This window comes from Odontesthes bonariensis, chromosome 23 (genome assembly GCF_027942865.1).
Source record: "Odontesthes bonariensis isolate fOdoBon6 chromosome 23, fOdoBon6.hap1, whole genome shotgun sequence".
Classification (NCBI taxonomy): Eukaryota; Metazoa; Chordata; class Actinopteri; order Atheriniformes; family Atherinopsidae; genus Odontesthes; species Odontesthes bonariensis.
In genome coordinates this window covers 5607798-5629861 of record NC_134528.1, presented here as the reverse complement: position 1 = coordinate 5629861, position 22064 = coordinate 5607798, and the positions used below count along the sequence as shown (strand labels likewise).

Genomic DNA, 22064 nt, shown 5'->3' with positions numbered 1-22064 from the left:
ATTATTTCTCTTCTTCTGTCCAGTTTGCTTTTGCTTAACTGCGTCGACGTTCGGGTTTAAATGAACCCTTAAGGCTCATTTATGCTCCCTTTACGTACGTTTCAAACGCAGTCGAGCGTCACTGCCCACATACTCCCATGAGTTTCTGAATTGGCTCTATATGAACGAATTGGATTATTTTATGGATAATTATGATTACAATTAATTGAATTCCAATTGGCTTGAATTGGACTTTATTATCTAAGTGCCTTGAGATGACATTTGTTGTATTTGGCACTATATAAATGAAAATTAATTGAATTGAATGAGTGCTTTACGTTGCCGTGGTTGTTAGGCAACACGTCCACCTGAGGGCAGTGAAGAGTTCAGAGTTCACTTACGAGTTCCGATGTCAGATTTAGACAAAAAAACAAACATGGCGACGGTGGAGGTAGATCATGATAACGCACCATCACAGAATGAGGTAGACGGCGGTGGTCTGTGTGGCCGTTACATACGTCGCGGCATGTGGACAGAATAGTTCTCGCACGGGAGCTATACTGCGCAACAATGCCATCATTTCCAGCGGTACTGCTGCGTTTGGGTACACATCGGTCCTGAAACATGACACCACATTGTCTCTTGACATTTTTGGTGGCGTCTGGAGGTGTCTTTGTCAGCCTCTAAAGCATGACAACAGATTATAGCTGTGCATGCGCAGGGTTCAGACGAAGATCTGTTTTATACAACAGTGTTGTTGTATCCCACGATAAAATGGCATCCTCTGGTGATCCTTTAAATTACAGCTTTATAACAGTAAAAGAAGGATTCTTTATTGTTATTCTGATCATCTAAAACATGCAAAGACGGATGTCGTGCACTCAAGTGTTGGAGGTTACAGTGATCAAATGAACAGGTAAAACAGACGGTTAGTTATTGATAAAGTTGCTCCGATATTAATCAAATCGATGGAGCAGTGCAGCATCACAACCAAAGGTACGGCAGCTCTAACCGAGCCGTATAACCGGCAGGAGTGATATGAGCTCAGAAGTAAAGAAACCTTAAAAGTAGGGCTGGGGGAGTTAAATCGTTATTATCGCGTTATCGCTGTAATTATTTAACGCGATAAATATTTTATCGTGCATTAACGCAGTTTTTAAAAAAATAAATTATTATTTTTTGGGGCTTTTGTGCCTTTAATGGATAGGAAAGTTCAGAGAGACAGGAAGCAGGGGGCAGAGAGAGGGGGAACAACACGCAGCACAGGGCTATCTGGTTAGGGACTCGAACCAGGTTTTTATTTTGACTTTTATTTTGTAAAAGTCTGTTGCTCACAGGCTTTTATTTTGTAAAAGTCTGTTGCTCACAGGCTTTTATTTTGTAAAAGTCTGTTGCTCACAGGTTTTTATTTTGTAAAAGTCTGTTGCTCACAGGCTTTTATTTTGTAAAAGTCTGTTGCTGTCTGCTGTGGAACAGGAAAAGAAAGTAATCGGCGGATCCACCAAACATGGAGAAGGGTACGGAACTTTTACTCGGCCATTTTCATTTTAAAGTTCTTCCAGACGGCGGAGTCGACAGAACCAAAGTCATCTGTAAACACAGCCAAGTTGAATTGTCTTCTCAGCGTAGTAGTTCCAGTCTAAAATATCACTTCAAGGCAAAACACACAACTGATAGCAGCAAGTCATTCAAGGAAACAGACAGTGGAGCGAGGCTTCTACATAAAAACTACAGAAAGATGCTGATGTTAAAAGTGTGTTTGCACAACAAATGTTATGGCACTTTCATTCATATGGCAGCACATTTAAAATAAAACTAAATGCTAAAGACTATACACTACTTTTGGATTCATTTTAATCGTTGCCCAGCCCTAGTTAAAAGTCTTTTTGTTAATCTGTCTTCTCGTTGTTATTCCTCTTCACAGATTTGACATTTACTGAGATAACTCAGAGCAGCTGTAACTGACGAGAACAGAATTTGTTTATCTGGTACTCATGCAAAGAAACTTGTGTGTGAAAATGTTCTGACTGAGTTTCATAAGGCTCTTCAGAGTGATGACGTCACCGTGAGAAAGAAGTGTTGCAGCCTTGTGCTAAGTGTCCTTAATGACACAACACTCAAGCAATCTGCGACGTCGGGCTCAGAGCAAAGAGTGTGGGACCTTGAGTGGAAATAATGGATTAAAGCGTCGCTATTCAAGCCGAGAAGAAGAAGAAGAAGAAGAAGTCAGGGTGAAGTTTTGTTTGTTTGATCAAAGAGTACAGCAGAAAAAAAGTAGCAGAATTACTAATGAATCTGTGCTGAAAATGCTCCTTAGATTTAAAGCAGGACCACTTTTAGGTCTTCATATCAGAGCGTTTCAACATGTACTGACGGTCCACAGCAGCAGCTTCATTCAGCATCACTTCCTCTGCCGCTGACCTTCACCGCTGGAGTCAGCTGATGGGCTTCTTTAGGCCACGCTGGTGTGGAGATTACTTTAATCCTGAAGGTGAAACAGACCTAGCAGGGTCAAACTGCTGCTGAGCTTTGGCTGAATTACAACCCGGCTCCATTTCTCTCCCAAGTGGCTCCCCTCCGGGTCCAGTCGGTCGGGGGGGGGGGGGACAAACATTCGCTTTCATCTCTTACATTCAGTTAATCGTGTTTATTGTATGTGTGGATTCCCTTCAGAGAGCTGGACCAGCTATATTTCTCTGGTCACTTTATATTTTTTTAATTGTTTTTTAAATTCTTAGATTGTTTTTAAAGTGTTTATAATTGTATAAACATTTTTATTGCTTTATTATGTCTTCTACTGGATGCTTGAATTTCCTTCGGGATCAATAAAGTATCTATCTATCTATCTATCTATCTATCTCTCTATCTATCTATCTATCTTCACACCTCACAGACTTTCTAAGGATCTTGTGGATAATTATATTCAAAAGATTCACCCTAAACATGCATCCTAAATGGAACCATTAAATAAACATGAATCTGATTAATTATAGAAGTTTTCAATAGAAGTTAATTATTCATCATCGCGCTGTAAAGGAACATAACGCTTCATTTTAAAATGCTGTACTCATTTTAATCATCAAATTCCAACAAAGTAGTTATTCTCATCTATGAATTAGCTTTAAATGAGTACTTGAATTGTTTTTTTTTAACATCTGCGGTTTCTTTGCAGCATTTTTTATTCATTCAGATGTTTTTCTGTTTTCAAAATGAGTTTTCTTTATTAAACAAAAGACAAAACGAGCCTACGGTCCTGCAGCAAAGCCTGGAGATGCACCACAGCATGGACAACAGTACAAAGCAGCAGCATTTTCCTTCTTCCTGCCTTAATGGTGCAGCAGACCGAATCATTAAGTCTTTTTCTAGTTAAATGATGTGTGAATGCTCAGATTAAAGTCCTTGATTACCATATTTTCCGGACTGTAAGTCGCACTTTTTTTCATAGTTTGCCTGGTCCTATGACAAAAATATCAAAATATATATAATTTAACATGGTTTTAAATGTTAAGTCATACTGACTGACATGAAAGGAGAGAACATTGCTAAAGGACACTTTAGGCTTCTTTGTGCTAACAAAGGAAGCTAACCAGTGACCCGTTCCTGCATCAGTGACCCGTTCCTGCAGATTCCTCCTCTACAACATCCGGAGGATTCGCCCCTTCCTCCCCGACGAGGCAGCCCAGCTGCTCATCCAGGCTCTCGTCCTCTCCCGCCCGGCTTCTGCCATCAGACCTCTGGAGCTGGTTCAGAAAGCTGCTGCTCGTCTGGTGTTCAACCTCCCCGAGTTCTCCCACACCACTCCCCTTCTCCGCTCTCTACACCGGCTCCCTGTAGCTGCAGCATCCAGTTTTAAGGCCTCGGTATGCTTCTCCGTCGCTATCGTCAATCTGTCTCCGTCCTTTCTAAGTTCTACGTCGGGATGTCGGATACCCAAGGCAGTTAAACTCCCGATCAGTAGGCGTCGCTACGTTTAGACGACCCAATCTCGCGACGTCTATGGTGAAAGTTGTAGATTGGTTGTTCACCTTCCGGCTCCGTTCCACTCCTCACAGTGAACGATGGCGACCGAGAGAGTAAGACTGCTGTTGGAGTTGGAGCTTGTTGAAGTTGAAATGCAAATAATTTTGACCAAATGTTGACCGGCACACAGCAAACTCTTTCAAAAATGGCGGCGTTGTTGTTCTAAGAGGAAGGAGCTAAACCGGAAAAGGGTGGCTCTCCGTTGACGGCGAGGGCTCACCGTAGGCGACCATAAATCATCCTTTAGGCTAGCCTGGGAATTCCCATGTTGCTTTTCGAGTGATTTCATTCACACTGCAAAGGCAGCCTGGAAACCACCGCCCTTATTTTTGCCTGAGTTAGGGAACCAATCACAGAACTGGGGGGGGGCAGCAAGACGATGACGACGTCTATGCGCGACACCGAAGCTTGTAGAGTGTTAATCCAACATGGCAGCGGACACAACGTTAGCGTTCGATGCAGCCTTAGAAAGTGTTTTAAGTAGCTTAGAACGCAAGTTTACTTTTAAAAAAGAGCAACGTTTGGCGTTGAAAGATTTCATTGCCAAGAAGGATGTATTTGCTCTGCTGTGAAGAAGTGAGAAGTGATACAATTGGCTATGAATCGCACGCAAAGCAGCATGGGAAGAACCTGACGCCATTTGATAGACATTCGTAGCGCCCAATAAACGGCTCTAGGCGTTCGTAAACCACGCCTCAAATACGAGAAAATGCACACCTAGTTCCCAGAATACCATCTCATCGAGATGTGGACGCGTCAGCCAGGCTACCTTTAGGCAGCAACAGCTCTAACATAGGTTTAGAACCCAAAACTACCTGGTTAGGGTAAATAGTTGAGTTCCCCAAGCCTAAATATGCAAATTAGGAGGAGGAGTTTCAGATTGTTTCATGGATACCGTACCTACCAACAACCAATGGGATCGTTTCTGGTAGGCTCTCCGTAGGCGACCATAAATCAGACTCTGGTGCTGGCCTACAGGGCAGTGAAAGGAACAGCTCCTTCATACCTCCAGGCTGTGGTCCAGCCCTACACCCCCGCACCGACCGCTTCGCTCTGCGGCCTCCACGCGGCCGGCTGCCCCGTAGCAAACACCGTAACAGGCGCGGCAGGCGGCGGCAGGCAGTGATACGAAGGGAGAGAAAATAGGACCAAGAGATTGTGAGGTCTGACAAGACGCTTTATTTTTTAAACCCCAGCCAACTAGCCGGACTACCTTCATCAACACCAAAACGAGGCTGGAACTCTGCTCACAGGACGCAGCAGGGGGTAAGAAGATGTTCAGAAATGATGTTGCTGATATGGGATGTCATACAGCTTCATGTCAAAGGAGGCGAACTGTCCCTTTAAGCTTTTCTATATCTAACAAACACTGATAACACGTCCTGAACCTGTGAAAGCTGACTTTCTTGGAATCTTCCTTTGGCCTCATCTCTTCAAAAGATTGTGAAGTTCTGCTGATGATGCGTTTATCTGAACCAGCTGTGTTGAAGCAGGGAAACATCTAAAACCTGCAGGACAGCTTTGGACATCCCTGGTGTCGTTGAATAACTTTTCCAGATTAAATGTCTCTTCTTTGTCTTGGATTTTGTGAAATAAATGTATAAATAAATGCGACTTATACATGTTTTTTTTCCTCTTTGTGACGCACTTTTTGACTGATGCGACTTGAACTCTGGAAAATACGGAAAGTGGAAAGTCTGTAGCGCTGAAATCACGTCAGAAACTAATACATCTCATATGTTTTAGCTTGTAGGTCTGTGAGAGTTGAAAGAAAAAAGAAAACTTTAATGACAGGAAACTGAATACCTGAATTTGGCACAAAATGAGTCACATTGAGCTGTAAGAAACCATAAAGGGCATTTTCATTATTTTGTGACATTTATTTAACTAAACCACCACGTACGTCCTCAGAGAACAAAGTGGTGGATATAAGGTAGCTGTGCATGACTGATGTTAATGCACGTTTCACTCAGGGAACCGAACTGGGCTCAGATACGGTTCTATTCGCCCAGGCCTCAGTCTCACAGCCCTGATCACAATGCAACATGCAGAATATCTACACTCTCAGTGTGGCTACACTTGTGTTTGTTTGTGTGTTCTGACACATGCACGATGGATTTTTGGCTCGTGCGCAACCATGAAGCAACAAGCAGGCGTACATAATGGGGCAGATGGCTCTAAAACATCTGTTTTCATCTGAGAGAAGCTGTTGTTCAGCAGGACACTCGTCTTCAGCTCTGGTTCTGTCTTGAATATCACAGTTTCGCTCTGTTCTAAGATCTGCCACGAAGGCCACGAAAGTTAAAGTTAGAAATAAAACGCCTGGTAAGAATCAGGAAGTGAAACGTGGTGACAGTTGGCGTCATCGGGCTCCTTTAACAGAGGAATTTATGCAGTTTTTCTGAGGAATCTTCAAACAAAACTGAGTCAGACACAGTTTGGTTTTAACATCTTCTAAATTAATTAGGGCTGGGCAAGTTAACTCGTTAATTATTTAACGCCGATAAATATTTTATCACGAATTAATGCAGTTTTTTATTTATCATTTTTTGGGGCTTTTGTGCCTTTAATGGATAGGAAAGTTCAGAGAGACAGAAAGCAGGGGGCAGAGAGAGGGGGAACAACATGCAGCACAGGGCCGTCCGATGCGGGACTCGAACCGGGATTTTATTTTGGCTTTTATTTTGTAAAAGTCTGTTTCTCACAGGCTTTTATTTTGTAAAAGTCTGTTGATGTCTGCTGCGGAACAGGAAAAGAAAGTAATCGGCGGATCCACCAAACACGGAGAAGGGTACGGAACTTTTACTCGGCCATTTTCATGTTAAAGTTCTTCCAGACGGCGGAGTCGACAGAACCAAAGTCATCTGTGAACACTGCCAAGTTGAATTGTCTTCTCAGCGTAGTAGTTCCAGTCTAAAATATCACTTAAAGGCAAAACACACAACTGATAGCAGCAAGTCATTCAAGGAAACAGACAGTGGAGCGAGGCTTCTACATAAAAACTACAGAAAGATGCTGATGTTAAAAGTGTGTTTGCACAACAAATGTTATGGCACTTTCATTCATATGGCAGCACATTTAAAATAAAGCTAAATGCTAAAGGCTATACGCTACTTTTGGATTCATTTTTGGATTCTGCGTACAAATGCGATTAATCGTGATTAATCAGGGAAATCATGTGATTAATTAGATTAAAAATGTTAATCGTTGCCCAGCCCTAAAATTAACGTTGACTTTTTGTTGACGGTGATCTTCCTGTCGTACTCTTCCCACATTTAAAGGCTTCGCTGGCTTTACAAAAACAGGGGTTTATCTAAACTACTAAAAGGAAACAAAATGTCTGCTGCTGTTTTCTCGTTCGTCTCCATGACGTAGTTGCGTTGTACTGCCGTTAAGCGCCGGGAGCCCAGCACATTCTTGTTGGAATTTTCCCTCTCGTAAGCAACGAGAAACCCACCCTGGTTTGTTTCCCCGAGGTTTTCCTCCCCCGGGGCTCCGAACATGCGTGCTTTTGGATGGTGGGAGGAAGTACCCGGAGAGAACATGCAAACTCCACCCACCCCAGCCAGGAATTGAACCTAGAACCCTGCTAACCCAAATGTTGTCTAAGTTAACAGTTGTAAGTTATTAACGCTACCTCAGGCTTCCCGTAATGCTGCGAGTTTGACTGACAGCTGACCGAACAGGAGCATCAGGCAAACGTCATGTAAACAAACCACCGAGGGAAGGAATGGCGAGCATTTTCAAAATGTTCTGCAAGTTTCAGCTGAGCTCCGATGCGGCGCGGAAAAATTACACCACAAAAAGGCTGCTTTTACACTCTGAACTGCCTGCTTTTAAAATAATTACTCTAAACGTAGGTTCATGCAGCTCATTCAGGCTTTTTTATCTTGTTCAGCTGCAACAGGTTTTTGTTTACTTTGTCCTCCACTGACTGTACATGCTGTTAAATGTTTTAACCTCTTAAGCCTTGGGCTATTTTTAACCCTTCAACCTGTAAACCATCTCAAATATAGTCAGCAGATCTGGACAACTTTGGGCCGTGCGGATAAAAGACACTTGGGAGAATCCTAATCCTTCTCAAACGGCCGGAAAGATTCTGTTTAAACATCAGCTTCTTAGACGAATTCACAGTTACAGGTCTTGCAAATTTGTTGACATAAACTTTTACTTCAGTTTGAGTTATTAGAGCATTTTACATGTACCAAACACAGTCAGTCAGGGAACAGGGTACTCCAGGGTAAAGGAGGTTAATGGCTGAGCTAACATCTGGCAAAGGAAAGACAGCTGAAAAAGGCCAGTTGGGAAGCACTCGCATATTTACTGAGACAAAAAATAAACATGTAAACAAACAAACCAATAAGTAGGAGAAAAGCTTTTAAGAAACCATAACTTCAGCGTCATAAGGGAAAGTTACAGCCCATGAAAAAAAAAACTACAGAAGCCCTGATGGAAATGCAATAAGTTTCCATTAAAACATTGTGTTCGGAGAGATCAACTGACACTGCAGCTACATTAAGCCTCACAGCTTCAGACTGAGTTTCAGCTCATTGTTTATCCAACTGGACCTCAGCTTCACAGTTTTCTTTCACTCTACGTGGCCTCAAGATATTTATTTTCATCCACATCCGGCTGTTTTCAGAGAAAAAGCCTAAAAAAGCCACTTCTAAAGAGCACCAAACAGATAAGATACACAGTTAGATAAGCCAGTGAGGACAGTGGCTCATTTAACAGCTAAAAGGCCTGAAATCAGAGCTAAAATAAAGGGAAAGTTGAGTGTATATTAACAATTCAAACACTATTCCAAACTAATTTTGCCCCACAACTTTTGGATACAGAAATAAGGACTTGTTTCAAAACAACTCCAACGTAGCAACATAACATTTTGCTCTCCAAATTTATCTTTAGGCAGGTCACTGCTCGTGTTAGCATGTCAACATTTCCCAAGAAAAGAGCAACATTTCTCTTTGTTTCATATATTACCAGGAGAAAATTGTTACTAGCATTAACAAAAGCACAGGTTTTATAAATTGTGTGTTTTAACTTTTAATTTATGCTCCCAAAAAGATATACTGATTCAAGTTTTTAAATAAACGCTCGTGTTAGCATGCTAACAAGCGTTTTGAGTTTAGTATGTTAGTTAAAATTTCCTTTTTAGCATTAATGCAACAGCTTATCAACCTAAATGTCTACTTCCCAAAAAATTATCAATACAGATTTTAAATAAATGCTTATTTTAGCATGCTAACAAAAAACAGCTAAAACACAAAACCTGAGCAGGTGCAACATTTACCATGATCACTTTCTAAAGTTTAGTATGTTGGGAAGTCAAAATTCCCTTATTAGCATTAGCGCAATAGCATTGAAATTTAAATATTTACTTCCCAAAAATTCATTATACTAAATATTAGCATGCTAACAGTGTTAAACCACTCTCAGTAGATGCAACATTTTCCCTGTTAATCGTCTTGTTTTAGCAAGTTAGCAGATCAAAATTAGCTCATTAGCATAAATACAAGTACGGCTGTTGCTTGTAGGTAATTTGGTAGTTTAGCAAATCAGGAATTTTAGATTTCGATTAATTCAAATTTCAAAAAGCCACCATAGTAATCAAAATTCATCGATAAATCAACACATACTGAAGCCATTTACAAGTATTTCCAACTAGAGACCATTTCTTATGGAGCAATTAAAGAGAAATTAAAACAGTGAAGGCTATCTTTGCTGAAGATATCTCATCTGATCAATGACAACTGAACAATATCAGAATAAATTGCTAACCCTGAAAGTTAGACTGCTGTACGACATTTTAAACGCATTTACCATAAAGGTTGCGATATGGCCAGACTCCAACTTTAGGGGCGACTGGTTTTACCACAGAAATGCAAATATACGCTGACATTTTAGGCCTAGCTAGTTGGTTACTAGCCTTAGCATGCTAATGACTAGCCATGGTCACCTTCTTGATCTTATGTAGTTCCAAGTTATGATTGGCCAGATGACTAGCTAGCTTTGGCGAAACAAAGACAACGCTGGGCTCTTAGTAGTTTTAATTTTTGTTCCTTTTCCTTCATCTTACATCTTCCAGTGAGCTAGTTGGTTACTAGCCTTAGCATGCTAATGACTAGCCATGGTCACCTTCTTAATCTTATGTAGTTCCAAGTTATGATTGGCCAGATGACTAGCTAGCTTTGGCGAAACAAAGACAACGCTGGGCTCTTAGTAGTCTTAATGTTTGTTCCTTTTCCTTCATCTTACATCTTCCAGTGAGTTTAAACCCAACAATAAGCAAACCCATCATGATCAAACCCGGCCTTCACTTTGACTTCGACACAAGTGAATCATGTACAGTTTGAGACGCATAAAAAGAGAACTCAAAACAGCTTTTGTGACGGTTCACAACTCAGCAGATATCTCCAGGAGCACCAGAATCACTGCCAAAAGCTGGTAAATGTAAACAAAAAACATTATTTACCAATTTTACAGGAGATTTTCACTCCGTGGTTTGCACACAAAAACTTCTTTCAGTACAGTTTTGATTAATTTTCCAACACAACAATAAGCAGAAATAAAAAGTGGAGACCACAGAGATTTAACAGGCTTTAGCATTTCATACAGCAGTGACTCCACTTTCATTTTGAGATATTATCTTTTCCTACTTTCACCATTTAAGTCCTGATAGAAGCAGCTTTTCACAGTGGGTGTCATATTGACTTTAGCTCCTGTCCTCGGGCCCTTCATGCTGTATTATCTGCAACAATCCCGTTTCATACACACATGGCTTTCTGTTTTTTTTGTTTTTTTTTGCTTACACTTCCACATCTCTCGCTAATTTGCTCGCTCATGCTAATTTCTGTTTGCACAAACAGGATTTGCCCGGGGATGGGTTGAGCGGGGTGGAATTAAATCTAGCTTTTAATCTATTGTGCCTGGTTTCCACAGGCGGGACTTACTTGTGGTGTTGTATCTGACGCCGTAAAACATCTCTGGACAGGGCCGTGACACCATCTGGCCAGCGCCACTCCTGGGCCAGCAGGTGCCGATGCCATCGATGGACGTGTCACAGTAGATTCCTGAGCCTGGGGCATGAGGGAAGAAATGTCAGAAACGTACCGATATATACAGCCAAGGTTAATAATAAAGCGTGGAGCCGAGTTTGTGGTTTTAATGATTACTCCTGCGCTTTTGTGTCGCAGAGCTGAGCGTCTCGCTGGTGCCGGATCTATTTCCAGCATTGTTCTCGTCTTTGATCTTAAGTCTTAATATTCTGAGTTCACGTGGTATTCCACAGCGAGTTTTGCTTTGTAGTGGCTGCGTGGGGAATCGGTTTCACACATCTGAGAGCAGCAACGAGTCCGACTCACCGCTCCACTGGGTCGAGGCGTTGCTCAGGGTTTGGTTCCAGGAGGCGGCCAGGGCCTGCACTGCAATCAAGAGAGACGGCTTCATCAGCAAACTCCATCTTAATTTGCACACTTTAAAAGAGGGCTATGAAAATCTCATTAGATTCAGCTTAACAGCTACAAAAGGGTGAGCATTAAAGGGCAACGGTAAACACTGGTGACAGACCCTTTCCTGGAGCAATAACAGGACGGTACGGGCAAATATGAATCCAGACATGCCCTGAGGGTCGGGCCATTATTTCTGTAATAACTCAAGAGAATTTACGATAAAAAAAAGTCAGGAAATAAGGATGTTCGTGAGGGTACAAGGTGACACTCCGTTCTCCGTTCAATGCTTTCGTCACTCTTTCTGTAAACAGTGTTTTTCACACGTGTGTGGTGAGAAAAACACGAAGACGTGTCCTCAGAAAGCACAGAAAACTGACGCCTAAAACGAACAATTTTCACAATAAACAATAAACAATAAAGCTGCTCGAATCTCAAATGGAGCGACTCATTCATGACTTAACTCTATTTCTGCTGTGTTTTCTTCTTATTTTAAAGGTTACCAGCAGTTTAATAGTGCCTAAGCTTCTTGGCATAAGTGACAATGTTTGGGCCAAGTGGTTTATTTCTAGCAGTTCCACCCCTGAAAACCCCTAAAGACTCCTGAAGACCCCTAAAGACCCCTAAAGAGACCTGAAGACCCCTAAAGAGACACCAAAAGACCCCTAAAGACACCTGAAGACCCCTACAGAGACCTGAAGACCACTAAAGAGACAGCAAAAGACCCCTAAAGACACCTGAAGACCCCTAAAGAGACACTTAAAGAGACCTGAAGACCCCTAAAGACACCTGAAGACCCCTGAAGAGACACCAAAAGACCCCTAAAGACACCTGAAGACCCCTAAAGAGACACCTAAAGAGACCTGAAGACCCCTGAAGAGACCTGAAGACCCCTTAAGACACCTGAAGACCCCTGAAGAGACACCAAAAGACCCCTAAAGACACCTGAAGACCCCTAAAGAGACACCTAAAGACCCCTAAAGAGACCTAAAGACCCATAAAGAGACACCTAAAGGCTCCTAAAGACACCTAAAGACCCCTAAAGACACCTGAAGACCCCTAAAGAAACACCAAAAGACCCCTAAAGACACACCTAAAGACCCCTGAAGACCCCTAAAGATACACCTAAAGACCCTTAAAGACCCCTAAAGACACCTAAAGACCCCTAAAGACCCCTAAAGAAACACATAAAGACCCCTGAAGACCCCTAAAGAGACACCTAAAGACCCCTAAAGAAACACCTAAAGATCCCTAAAGACTCCTAAAGGGAAAACTAAAGACCCCTAAAGACCCCTAAAGACACCTAAAGACCCCTGAAGACCCCTATAGACCCCTGAAAACCCCTGAAGACCCCTATAGACCCCTGAAGACCCCTGAAAACCCCTAAAGACACCTAGAGACCCCTGAAAACTCATAAAGAGACCCCTAAAGAGACCCCTGAAAACTCATAAAGAGACCCCTAAAGAGACCCCTGAAAACCCCTAAAGACACCTAAAGACACCTGAAGAGACCCCTGAAGACCCCTAAAAGACACCTAAAGACCCTTAAAGACCCCTGCAGACCCCTAAAAGACACCTAAAGACCCTTAAAGACCCCTAAAGACACCTAAAGACCCCTAAAGACCCCTAAAGAAACACATAAAGACCCCTAAAGACTCCTAAAGGGAAAACTAAAGACCCCTAAAGACACCTAAAGACACCTAAAGACCCCTAAAGACTCCTAAAGGGAAAACTAAAGACCCCTAAAGACACCTAAAGACCCCTAAAGACCCCTAAAGAAACACATAAAGACCCCTAAAGACTCCTAAAGGGAAAACTAAAGACCCCTAAAGACACCTAAAGACACCTAAAGACCCCTAAAGACTCCTAAAGGGAAAACTAAAGACCCCTAAAAGACACCTAAAGACCCTTAAAGACCCCTGCAGACCCCTAAAAGACACCTAAAGACCCTTAAAGACACCTAAAGACCCCTAAAGACCCCTAAAGACACCTAAAGACACCTAAAGACCCCTAAAGACTCCTAAAGGGAAAACTAAAGACCCCTAAAGACCCCTAAAGACCCCTAAAGACCCCTGCAGACACTGGAAAACCTTTTTCTGTAAACAGTGTGTTTCACACGTGTGTGATGAGAAAAACATGAAGACGTGTCCTCAGAAAGCACAGAAAACTGACGCCTAAAACGAACAATTTTCATATTTTTAAGGAATAAAGCTGCTCGAATCTCAAATGGAGGGACTCATTCAGGACTTAACTCTATTTCTGCTGTGTTTTCTTCTTATTTTAAAGGTTACCAGCAGTTTAATAGTGCCTAAGCTTCTTGGCATAAGTCACGATGTTTGGGCCAAGTGGTTTATTTCTAGCTGCAGTGCAATGGAAACTCACAATCATTTGAGCGTGATACGTGGATTTCATCACACACGAGACATTTAAATCAGGTGGAAAGGGGTTAAACTGCTTCATCTATTTTCATCCGTAGATATTCAGGCCTATACGACAGCGACGGGAGGCTTTAGCCACAGCGTCTCGGCATGGTTCTGGTGCACAGTGGGTTGTATTGTGTGGTTTAATTTGGAGGATTTGATGTCCCTGTAATCCTGCCAATGTGGGCGTTAAATCAGAAAATGGGTCGCTTCAGAAAGGCACTGATAAACCACCATGCTGACATTTAGTTTGGAGGACTTATCTGCTTGTGTTATCTTTACACGACTGACAAAGGGGGACAATAAAAGCCCCGAGCGTCACCAAAACTGTGCAAAAGTCTTGTTTCCTTAATAAAAAATTAAGGAATGCAACCTTTTTATTTATTTCACATTGAAGCTGAAGGGACTTGTGTTTGCTTTAGATTTTTTGACTGGTTTTAGTGGTTTAATGGAACAAAAGAGCCAAACCAACCTCTGGTTCTGGCTTCTCCAGGGGGGGAAATTTGCTGGTTTTAAATGCGTGAAGGGAATTTCTTGGATGAAATCAGGTTCAACAGATAAAATCATCATTAACTTCAGCACTAATGGAGGTTTTTTAGCAGTTATCACTATCGCAGCATGACGGCGGGGGATTATTATCACCCCATTAGGAGCTACCTGAGAGATCTTTATGAGTAAAACCTGGAACAATAACAAAAACATCATCCTTTGTGCATTTGAAGGGTTCGTTCGCCCGCTCTTACTGTGCTTGTGAGGTCTGAAATGAGAGGGAGTAATGCAAAAAGACAGTTTTCCAATATCCACAAGGGAAAGTTGTGACTGAGGATGAGGTTTTGGCATTTAGCGGTTGCGGTCATGAAATGTAAAAAGACTGAAAATCAATTTGATCTCACAAGTGTAGGGAACAGAGGAGCCGCTCGAACACACAGGTTGGGAAGTAACAGCCTTTTAAAAGCCTTTAAAAAGAAAAAAACCTTTGGAAAAGATTGTGCTGTTGTGATAAACATGGAGTCGACGTTTGTGTCCAACTTACACGAAACATTTCCTGACAGCAGGAGCAGAGCTTCACATGTCAGATCTGCTAAGGAGGCCGGCGGCAGGAGGCTGACGACGGCACACACCTGCAGACAGAGGAAAGCCACACGGGTCAGGTTTGTTCGCACAATCAAATATTAACACAGCCCCCCCCCGCCCCCCCTTTTAATTCCTTCATCTATAGTAGATGGAGTTGGGCAGAATAAAGCTGAAATGTGTGTTAACGGCTCCCCTCGCAGTTAAATCAGGAGCATTTTGTGGTCTGTAATCAGCGCCGTCATCAACACGCTTTCATGTTTACTAATAGCCTGGCTGACGCGTCCACATCTCGATGAGATGGTGGTCTGGGAACTAGGTGTGCATTTTCTCGTATTTGAGGCGTGGTTTACGAATGCCTAGAGACGTTTATTGGGCGCTACGAATGTCTATCAAATGACGTCTGGTATTTCCCATGCTGCTTTGCGCGCGATTCATAGCCAATTGTATCACTTATACCAGATGAGGACAGAAATTCGACGAGGAAGAAAAAAATGGAAAATAAAAGTAAACTTGCGCTCTAAGCTACTTAAATTGACAACAAAGTAGGCCTATATGCTATATTCTACATGATTTTTTATGTTGTAGAGTTGTGAATTTATTTTAATAATGGAGAAATTGAGCAGCCTTGCTTTGTTGTCCACAGTAGTAGATCAACCCTCATCTTACTTTGAAGCTCCCAGCTCCCAGAAGTGACGTCGACGTAGCTTTAGCAGCAGAAAAGCTATCAGGCTTGTGTTGATAATAATAAACTCCTGGACTATGTACAAACTTCCAAATGCATCGCTTTGTGAGTACAGACCATATTTGTACTACTGTAGAAGTTTGGTGTCATGGCATGTGATTTTAGTGTGGTAATTTTGGAGATACTGCCAGGGTCCATTAGCGCTTGTACTAAGCTATTTGGGATAACTCAGTAACTCAGCTGATGTTCAGCCAATATCGAAAAAACTTCGGGTGGGCTACTTGGCTGGATGTCACGGTTCAAATGACCCCAGGGTGAATCTACTCCGAAACACTTTCTAAGGCTGCATTGAACGGTAACGTTGTGTCCGCTGTCATGTTGGATTAACACTCTACAAGCTTCGGTGTAGCGCATAGACGTCGTCATCGTCTTGCTGCCCCCCCCCCGTTCTGTGATTGGTTCCCAAACTCTGGCAAAAATAAGGGCGGTGGTTTCCAGGCTGACTTTGCAGTGAGAATGAAATCGAGCGCAAAGCAGCATGGGAATTCCCAGGCTATGCAGACCCCTGAAAACTCCTAAAGACACCTGAAGACCCCTAAAGAGACACTTAAAGACCCCTGAAAACCCCTGCAGACCCCTAAAGAGACCCCTGAAGATCCCTGCAGACCCCTGAAAACCCCCAAAGAGAAACCTAAAGACCCCTGAAAACTCCTAAAGACACCTGAAGACCCCTAAAGAGACACTTAAAGACGCCTGAAAACCCCTGAAAACCCCTACAGAAACCCCTAAAGACCCACACAGCACCCCCCCGCTACTTTAATTCCTTCATCTATGGTAGATGGAGTTGGGCAGAATAAAGCTGAGATGTGTGTTAACGGCTCCCCTCGCAGTTAAATCAGGAGCATTTTGTGGTCTGTAATCAGCGCCGTCATCAACGCGCTTTCATGTTTACTAAAGCAAAGACGTGACCTCTTAATGGGGGGAAACGTTCAAACTCTAAATGTTTCTGTTGCTTGCCGTCAGCCTACTTTGGATCTGTGGGGGAAGAAAAACATTAAGAAATGCACATAATTATAACACTGCAGCATCCTCTGTAAGCCGGGTCTCATGTGACACGAGTTCTGTTTCACCACAACAACAACATTAGATAACATGGCCCCCCATTCACACACAAGGAGGGAAAACACGGAAACCTGCATTTGTAGTTTGTGGAGCGACAGCAAAGTGGAATTATGTGTTTGGATAAATATTTCATCCACACTTTGATCTCAAACGGATTTCCTTTGGACTGATGACTGAAAACAGCGGCTGGAAGCGGTTCAAACGAGGAAGGTTGGCACAAAAAGGGAGGGATTGTGTTGGACTTTTCTCTGGAGGGCACTGATCGCTGCTAGGAAGCACGCAGAACATGCTTTATGACAAGCAGGAACGACTCTAATATCATCCGTTTGGTTCAAACGGATCACAATGAGCCGGGTTACACCTCGGCCCCGCTGACCTCAGGTGTTTCAACACCAGGAATCAGCTGCAGTCTCCCGCCGGAGCCAAAGTAATGTTCATTTACTCGTCAAATGAAAACATTTGCATGAATAAGCCGAAGAAACGTTAACATTTCACCCTTTTTCAGACGGAAAATGCACAAAAAGTGCTTTAAATTCATTAATATTCATCACTTTTTGAGTTGTTAAATGAGCTGTGTGGTAAAAAGCGCACTCAGAGCTAATGGCCACAGCGGCGTGAAATAGCAGAAGTGTCTGAGGGTCAACTGAAACGTTCGAGGGGCCCAGCTTTCAAAGAATGGCTGCTTCTGTTTCCATAAATCCTGGAAGGTATCGGAGCCCAATAACCTGCTGAACCGACTGTCCACATACTTCTACAAAGTAAACAACGGATAGCGTGAGCGTAAACAGGAAGAAGCACTATTTACATAAACATTTTGGGTACATGTTCAATGTTTAATATCTTCTCATGTTAAGACCTCAGCGTCACAGTTTATACCTTTAACTGGAGAAGATGAGCTCACCATCAAATGTATGAGAGTCTCATGGCAAAACTTTGGGTGTTTTATCGTTAAAACCACATTTTCACGCTAAAAGATGACAAAAACTGCAGAAACGGCACAAAAAAGCAGAATTTAGCCCAATAAAACCACATTTTCATGCTAAAAGATGACAAAAACTGTAGAAACGGCACAAAAAAGCTGAATTTACCACAATAAAACCACATTTTCATGCTAAAAGATGACAAAAACTGTGTAGAAACGGCACAAAAAAGCTGAATTTACCACAATAAAACCACATTTTCATGCTAAAAGATGACAAAAACTGTGTAGAAACGGCACAAAAAAGCAGAATTTACCACAATAAAACCACATTTACATCCTAAAAGATGACAAAAACTGTAGAAGCGACAAAAAAAAGCAGAATTTACCACAATAAAACCACATTTACATCCTAAAAGATGACAAAAACTGTAGAAGCGACAAAAAAAAGCAGAATTTACCACAATAAAACCACATTTTCATGCTAAAAGATGACAAGAACTGTAGAAGCAGCACAAAAAAGCAGAATTTACCACAATAAAACCACATTTTCATGCTAAAAGATGACAAAAGCTGTAGAAACGGCACAAAAATCTGAATTTACAACAATAAAACCACATTTTCATGCTAAAAGATGACAAAAACTGTAGAAGTGACAAAAGAAAGCAGAATTTACCACAATAAAACCACATTTTCATGCTAAAAGATGACAAAAACTGTGTAGAAACGGCACAAAAAAGCTGAATTTACCACAATAAAACCACATTTTCATGCTAAAAGATGACAAAAACTGTAGAAGCGACAAAAGAAAGCAGAATTTACCACAATAAAACCACATTTTCATGCTAAAAGATGACAAAAACTGTGTAGAAACGGCACAAAAAAGCAGAATTTACCCCAATAAAACCACATTTTCATGCTAAAAGATGACAAAAACTGTGTAGAAACGGCACAAAAATCTGAATTTACAACAATAAAAGAGAGAATGAGTGAGTAAACCAGTTAGTGGAGTTAAAGAGGTTGATAAACTTAAACAAAAGCAATCAGTGGTGCATTGCAGTAATGATAATTTATTTGGCCTTGTCTCTCTATATTCAGAGCGAGTACCGGCGCACGGAGGACTTGGGAACAGGTTGAAGTAAAATAGAAAAACAGGCTTTTTCCACTGATGTATAACTTAATAGGCCCCAGAGAAATTACTGTCCTTTTAAAGCAAGTAGGAAGAGGGTAAGGATGAAAAAAAAAAAGCTGGCCGAGGCCCAGCTGGGCCAGACGTGACCCCAGCTGAAGACCTGGCTCCCGACCAAAATATTCAACTGCCCGATTCCAGAGGGAATAAAAGAGGGGACATCATCGTCAGAGCCGCTGGCTGAAATATTCTCCTTATTGCCAATGCACAGAGTCACAGTCACAGTCACAGTCAGGCAGAGTCCCTGTGATAACACTGCTGAAGTCTGTCATCTCATCTAAAATGCACCAGCGAGGGCGTAATCATCTGTATATTTTGTCCAACAGCTGCTTGGGACCCGATATTCAGCTAATTCATTCAGCTAACGGTGTAATTCACAGGCAGAGAACGGGTCATAGCACCCCCAACTCAACACTCTCATTATTATTGCCTTAACATGTCTGTGCTTTCCATATCCTTTTGGTTTTCAGGATCCCTCACACTAAAACTGTTGTTGTTGTCTGATAATTATCGATTTCAGACGTTCGCATTACGACGCAAAATGTAGCGATTAAGCTTTAATTTTAAGAATGATATAACTGGGGAGCTATCAAGAGCTATCTTACCAGCTGGTGACTAAATATTAAATTAAATATCACCCCTAAAGAAACACCTGAAGACCCCTGAAGACCCCTGAAGACACCTAAAGACCCCTAAAGACCCCTAAAGAGACACCTAAAGACCCCTGAAGACCCCTGAAGAGACACCTAAAGACCCCTAAAGACCCCTAAAGAGACACCTAAAGACCCCTGAAGACCCCTGAAGACCCCTAAAGACACCTGAAGACCCCTGAAGAGACCCCTAAAGACACCTGAAGACCCCTGAAACCCCTAAAGAGACACCTGAAGACCCCTAAAGAGACACCTAAAGACCCCTAAAGACACCTGAAGACCCCTGAAGACTGAAGACCCCTAAAGAGACACCTGAAGACCCCTAAAGAGACACCTAAAGACCCCTAAAGACACCTGAAGACCCCTGAAGACTGAAGACCCCTAAAGAAACACCTGAAGACCCCTGAAGACCCCTGAAGACACCTAAAGACCCCTAAAGACCCCTAAAGAGACACCTAAAGACCCCTGAAGACCCCTAAAGACACCTGAAGACCCCTGAAGAGACCCCTAAAGACACCTGAAGACCCCTGAAACCCCTAAAGAGACACCTGAAGACCCCTAAAGAGACACCTAAAGACCCCTAAAGACACCTGAAGACCCCTGAAGACTGAAGACCCCTAAAGAAACACCTGAAGACCCCTGAAAACCCCTGAAGACACCTAAAGACCCCTAAAGAGACACCTAAAGACCCCTGAAAACCTCTAAAGAGACACCTAAAGACCCCTGAAGACCCCTGAAGACACCTAAAGACCCCTAAAGACCCCTAAAGAGACACCTAAAGACCCCTGAAGACCCCTAAAGACACCTGAAGACCCCTGAAGACCCCTAAAGAGACACCTAAAGACCCCTAAAGACACCTGAAGACCCCTGAAGACTGAAGACCCCTAAAGAAACACCTGAAGACCCCTGAAGACCCCTGAAGACACCTAAAGACCCCTAAAGAGACACCTAAAGACCCCTAAAGACACCTGAAGACCCCTGAAGACTGAAGACCCCTAAAGAAACACCTGAAGACCCCTGAAGACCCCTGAAGAAACACCTAAAGACCCCTAAAGACCCCTAAAGAGACACCTAAAGACCCCTGAAGACTGAAGACCCCTAAAGAAACACCTGAAGACCCCTGAAGACCCCTGAAGAAACACCTAAAGACCCCTAAAGACCCCTAAAGAGACACCTAAAGACCCCTAAAGACCCCTAAAGAGACACCTAAAGACCCCTGAAGACTCCTAAAGAGACACCTAAAGACCCCTAAAGAGACCCCTAAAGACCCCTAAAGACACCTGAAGACCCCTGAAAACCCCTAAAGAAACACCTGAAGACCCCTGAAGACCCCTAAAGAGACACCTAAAGACCCCTAAAGACCCCTAAAGAGACCCCTAAAGACCCCTGAAAACCCCTAAAGAGACACCTAAAGACCCCTAAAGACCCCTAAAGAGACCCCTAAAGACCCCTGAAGACCCCTGAAGACCCCTGAGGACGATGTCCCTGAGTTTCAGGTCACAGACTAAAGACTTTGCAAAGACTCGATATCTTACAGCGTCACTATTTGCAAGACAACAACTAGATTTTTCTGAGATTATTTCCCATCATGCACCAGGTGGAAATATAATTAGCTTTTAGCCACAGCTGCATTTTTAAGTGCTCTTCCTTTTGGCGTCATCGCCATGGCCACCACAGCATCCCCCGCTTCCTGTTTGGACGTGACAGCAGCGCACGTATCGCTGTCATAAAACAGCATGAAAGACTATTTAGTGGATAAAGAGGTTTGATTTTTAGTAACCCCAAGATGTGAGAAAGACCGCCCTAAAAATCCCTGGATTGAGTTTTTAATGAGCACCTCACACCAAACACCTTCTTTAAAAAGAAGAGCATCTATTCCCAGTTTCACTGCTTTGATGATGCGCTCGGTGCTGAGAAACTAAGGGAATCAGTTTGTCAGATGGCATTCTTGGACGTACGGCGGCTCTTAAACGTCTAACAGCTCTCAGAAAGATCTGACTGATGGGGGAAAAACAACAAAATATCAGACCTATTCCCAAGATTTAAAACACGCAAAGGCTTCGGAGTCCGTGTGAATCATCTCTGAATGTCTTTGCCCGAGGATCCGCAGCACCGAAGGACACCCCGAGCACGCCGATTATGTTTGAAAGTTCAGTTTTACGAGGCTCCAACGCTGACATCAGTAAAGGGTAAAGGGATAAAACGCAGAAGATTTAGTGGAGTCATTTACATGAAGGTGTTTAAGTGTGGGTGGCAGGGGGGAGCAGGGATTTTAAATGTGGGGGTGTTCCAGGGGGGGCACATGAGCGCCACATCAAGCCCAGAGACACGACGCTGAAGTTGGCATCCGAATCACGAATTAAATGGATGGGCATAAAGGGCCATTTCACTGCATTTTGTTGCATTTTGATCTCCTAGATCCTGTATGGAAACTACAACAGTTACACTGCTCAAATCTGGATGGAATTATTCTAAAGAAGCTGTAGATTCATTAAAACCTTGTTTGGGATTTGTGAAACCTTTTTCTGATTTGTGAAAATGCAGAACAGGGCCATTTTACTG

The 22064-nt window shown here is 42.6% G+C and overlaps 1 protein-coding gene across 2 annotated transcripts in view; it reads right to left on the bottom strand.

Moving 5' to 3' along the window:
• The window catches only part of LOC142374067 (corticotropin-releasing factor receptor 1-like), a 125954-nt gene that overhangs the window by 95798 nt on the left and 8092 nt on the right, over positions 1-22064 (bottom strand). Inside the window, exons 2-4 of one of the 2 annotated variants that reach the window (XM_075457574.1) lie at positions 14900-14987; positions 11364-11423; positions 10953-11078 (exon numbers count right to left, since the gene is read on the bottom strand). In XM_075457574.1, coding sequence (XP_075313689.1) covers positions 10953-11078; positions 11364-11423; positions 14900-14987 — 274 coding nt within the window. Of the gene's footprint in view, positions 1-10952; positions 11079-11363; positions 11424-14899; positions 14988-22064 lie in introns of those variants that run through there. The other variant, XM_075457575.1, reaches the window with a different exon arrangement.